This window comes from Orycteropus afer, unplaced genomic scaffold (genome assembly GCF_000298275.1).
Source record: "Orycteropus afer afer isolate SDZICR_OR568_19922 unplaced genomic scaffold, OryAfe1.0 scaffold00993, whole genome shotgun sequence".
Lineage (NCBI taxonomy): Eukaryota > Metazoa > Chordata > Mammalia > Tubulidentata > Orycteropodidae > Orycteropus > Orycteropus afer.
In genome coordinates this window covers 56,722-60,636 of record NW_006922580.1, presented here as the reverse complement: position 1 = coordinate 60,636, position 3,915 = coordinate 56,722, and the positions used below count along the sequence as shown (strand labels likewise).

General features: G+C 42.6%; 1 protein-coding gene across 1 annotated transcript in view; it reads left to right on the top strand.

Annotated features, from left to right (window-relative positions):
- The window catches only part of INTS6L (integrator complex subunit 6 like), a 62,950-nt gene that overhangs the window by 28,811 nt on the left and 30,224 nt on the right, over positions 1-3,915 (top strand). Inside the window, exon 7 of the mRNA XM_042783382.1 lies at positions 2,178-2,341. Within this exon, the coding sequence (XP_042639316.1) occupies positions 2,178-2,341 (164 nt within the window). The remainder of the gene's footprint in view (positions 1-2,177; positions 2,342-3,915) is intronic.

Sequence of the window (3,915 nt, the reverse complement as noted above, 5' to 3'; positions counted from 1 at the left end):
TATATATGGGAAGCAGACCACATACCCAAAGCAGCTACTCAGCTGCTTGTGGTAGATCCCACCATGGAGTTGATTGCCAGTCTCATCATGGGGAAAAACTACCACCAGCTGCCCAGCCACTCAACCAGGCCCAGCCAAGTTGACACACAAACATAACCACCACACCTGGGTGTTGCAAACGGTTAACATGCTTGGCTTCTAATGGAAAGGTTGGCAGTTCGAGTCCACCCAGAGAAGCCTAGGAACAAAGGCCTGGAAAGATGAGCCTTTGAAACAGTATGGAGCACAGCTCTGCTCTGACACACGTGGCGCCATGAGTCGGAGTCGACGCCACAGCATCTGGCTGTTGGGTGCTTTCGGACAGAGGAAGGGACGGTCTTCTCCCTGAGTCCAAGGCTTCTGTGGAGAACTGCTGTCGGCTATGGCTTCTCTTCCTTTCTATCTGTTCACACATATATACACATGTTTATCCTGGGCTTCCTCACGACCATGGTGTTTGTTGGAGCTGATCCATACTGTTCCATTGCCTTGGTCACAACCCGTAGCTGCCTAGGGAAGCCAAAGGGATGAGTGTCTAGAGACAGGAAGATACACATTTCTGTCTGAAGCTGTGATCCTGTGGTTCTTGACTCTTTTCAGTTTCTGGACCCCTTTGAAGAGCTGTGAAAATTGTAGATACCCCCTCTCCCTAGAAAGATAGACATAGGCTTTCACCCCACAATTTTGTATGTAATTTCAGATCTTTCTTGGACTCCAAGTTAAGAGCACCTGCCATCAGGAGTGAGGCCTCACAGGCTATTTTAAATTCATCAGAAAGGAAGGGCATGTTATATTGCTAGTGGTTGACTGACTTTTCAGTCCCTGTGTTTGTGTTCATTAGTGTGAGCTGGGAATTTTCATACTGGAATCCTAGTGGGAGACCACGTGATGGCATGTAACCAACTCAGACTTTTCTTTCTAGTAGCAGCTCCCCTTTCAGAGTTCCTAACCTTTGAGATTCTGATGAAAACTAATAACCCTTTCCTCAAAAAAATGCACAGCCCCAGAATTGTGAGCTCAACTTCAGGGGGCCTCTTGGTCCCCAGAAGCCATTAAATATATTCCCTAGAGCTCCATGGACCCTAGTAAGTCTCCTGGTCTTAAAGTAAGTTAAGAAAAATGAGACTAAAATCATTAAAACCTATCTGTTGTGGGGAGCATTTGTGGTTCAGTGGTAGAGTTCTCACGTTTCAGGTGGGAAACTGGAGTTCAATTCCCAGCCAGTGTATCTCATGTACCTGTCAGTGGAGGCTTAGATATGACACCAAAAGCACAAGTAACAGAAGACAAAATAGGTAAGTTGGACTTCATAAAAAACAAGAAAAGAAACCATCTTTTACACATAAAATGTAGACTAAAGAATCAATACACAAAAGTTATGTAATTACACCTTGCCTGGTTTTAGGGGAAGCAAATGAAATATGCTACTTTAAAGAATTAAAATGCATTCAGGATCCTCAGTTTCCAGGAAATCAGCAGTGGATGGAGAAAGTCCGGTGAATGAGTCCACAATAAGCTTGATGCTTTTCTTTGTGCTTTCCCCTCCCCCAACTATCCCGACATTAATTTTGAGATAGATCATATCATCTCCATTCATTCTACCTTTCAATGAACTTGAATAGGTTTTATTTTGCCTCTGTGGTCATTGGGTCTAACTGTTTAGTAAGGAATACTTTTTCATCTAATTGGGATAGAAAGAACATATAAATGGAATTCATGACCTATTTCGTCAGATTCTAAAAATGAAAAAAAAAAAAAAGTAACTGGGAATGAACAATTTCATGTGCTTAACTTGGTCATTGAGTTCTGGAAAAATAATTGTAGTGTTTTGATGTGCTTAATCTAGTAGTCCAAGTCTCAGAAGTTTTAAAACTAGCTTTAAAATCGTTTTCCACATAACTGCATATGCTGGTGGTAGATTGAGGAAAAGGTATGGGGCTAAGTGGGAGGGTGGGGGCTGAAAGGGAAAGAGTTGCTAGGTGTTCAGAAATCCTAGTGGAGTTGCTTTGTTTTTCTTCCTCCATTTTTCATGAATCATCGGTTTTGTTTTGTACTTGGTTTTTAGCTGGAAAATTTTTACAAGATCAGCAGCTATAAAAAGCAATTACGCCTTAGTCTATTTTTTGTTTAACTTTTAGATGGACTTACGGATTCATCTAGGCCAAGCAATCCATTTGCTGCTCAACCCTGGCATAGTTGTCATAAGCTCATTTATGTACGACCAAACTCTAAAACTGGTGTTCCTGTTGGACATTGGCCAATTCCAGAATCTTTCTGGCCAGATCAGAATTTACCTTCACTAGTAAGTATCATAAAACAAAAGGTAAACATCATTTTGTATTTTCAATTTGCTGATTACAGTGAACCTTTTAAAGTAACTTCCAGGCCTTTAAGTCATGGCACGGGCAAATAAGTCTCCTCTCCCTTGCTCATGGCTAATAACAAGACAGGACTGCCTTCTATCCTGGTACTTTTCATTCTTACTTTCAGTCACCCTTGCCGTTTGAACTGACCCCTTTGCATGTCAAACCATTGTTAGGTTTGATGCTGTTATAATCTGTGGCTTGGTTTTGCAAATCATCTGACTTGATTTACACAGTAAACATGGTGTCTGAAAAGTACTGGCAATGATTTGCATGTACGACCTCTGAGAATTAGGACCTGCCTTTATACCTTGTATAGGTTCTAAGAAACATATTCAAAACAGAAGTCATGCTACTTCTTCTTAGGGAGTCACCTTCATCTGACACTTGATAGAACTTTGTGGGCCCACTTTTCATCTTTTTGTAACCAGTGGACCGCTGTACCATAGCAATGCACCTTTCAATAATGGGTAACTAAGCAACGTTGAAATAAATGATCCTGATAGCAGCACCATACTGGAGATGGCACTGCCACTTTCACCTTGACTCGCTGGATGTGTGAACAGTCCCCTTTGCTGACTTGGAACATCCTCCTTGGACTGTTCTGTAAAGGAAAAATAAACTTCGATTGTGTTTGAAAAATGAAAAATGATCCCGAAGCAAGGACTTAAAGAGCCCTGGTGGTGCAAGGGTTAAATGCTCAGCTGCTAACCAAAAGGTTGGCGGTTCAAACCCATCAGCGACTCTACAGGGAAAAAAAGCCCTGGCAACCTGCTTCCATAAACATTACAGCCTAGCAAACATTATGGGACAGTTCTACTCCCACATGGAGTTGCCAAGAGTTGAAATTGACCTGACAGCACACAACAACAATACAACAAAAATGTGTCTTTTCTTCACGTGTTTTGTAGAAGAGGATTTGATATTATAGGAGCTCCTAATAGCAGATGAATTGCCTTTTCTGAAACCCACTCTCTCTGTCCCCACCCAATAGAAAGAAGCCTGAGTAGTCTCTCTTGTATGGGGTGGAGAGGCAGATAGCTCACCACTCCTCTAGTTTCATGCCTTCTGTCTAAGTTGTAGACATTTCAGATGGTGAACTGCATTTTCTTCTGGATTGCTGTCTTTGCGTGCCTGTGGCACAGTGCCTAAGGCACTTGCTAACCAGAAGGTTGGTGGTTCAAACCCACCAGCCGTTCTGCAAAAGGAAGATTGAGGCCATCTACTTCCATAGAGATTTACCACCTTGGAAACCCAATGTGGGATGCTGCAGGTCAGAACTGACTCGATGGCAGTGAGTTTGGTTTTTGGTTTTGGCCTGCTTTCAGGAAGAGTGGCCCTGAAAGATCTGAAAGTAAGACTGGAGAGCTGTTTCAGCCCTTCCTGTGGGTGAGGGTAACTCGCCCTGTCCTTCTCTCAGGGCTCCAGGGTGTCAATCCTGTGGAGTCTCAGTGCCTGGTTACTCTTAGCCCCTCCAACACTCAGAGTAAATGTTTTACTTTTTTTTTTTTTT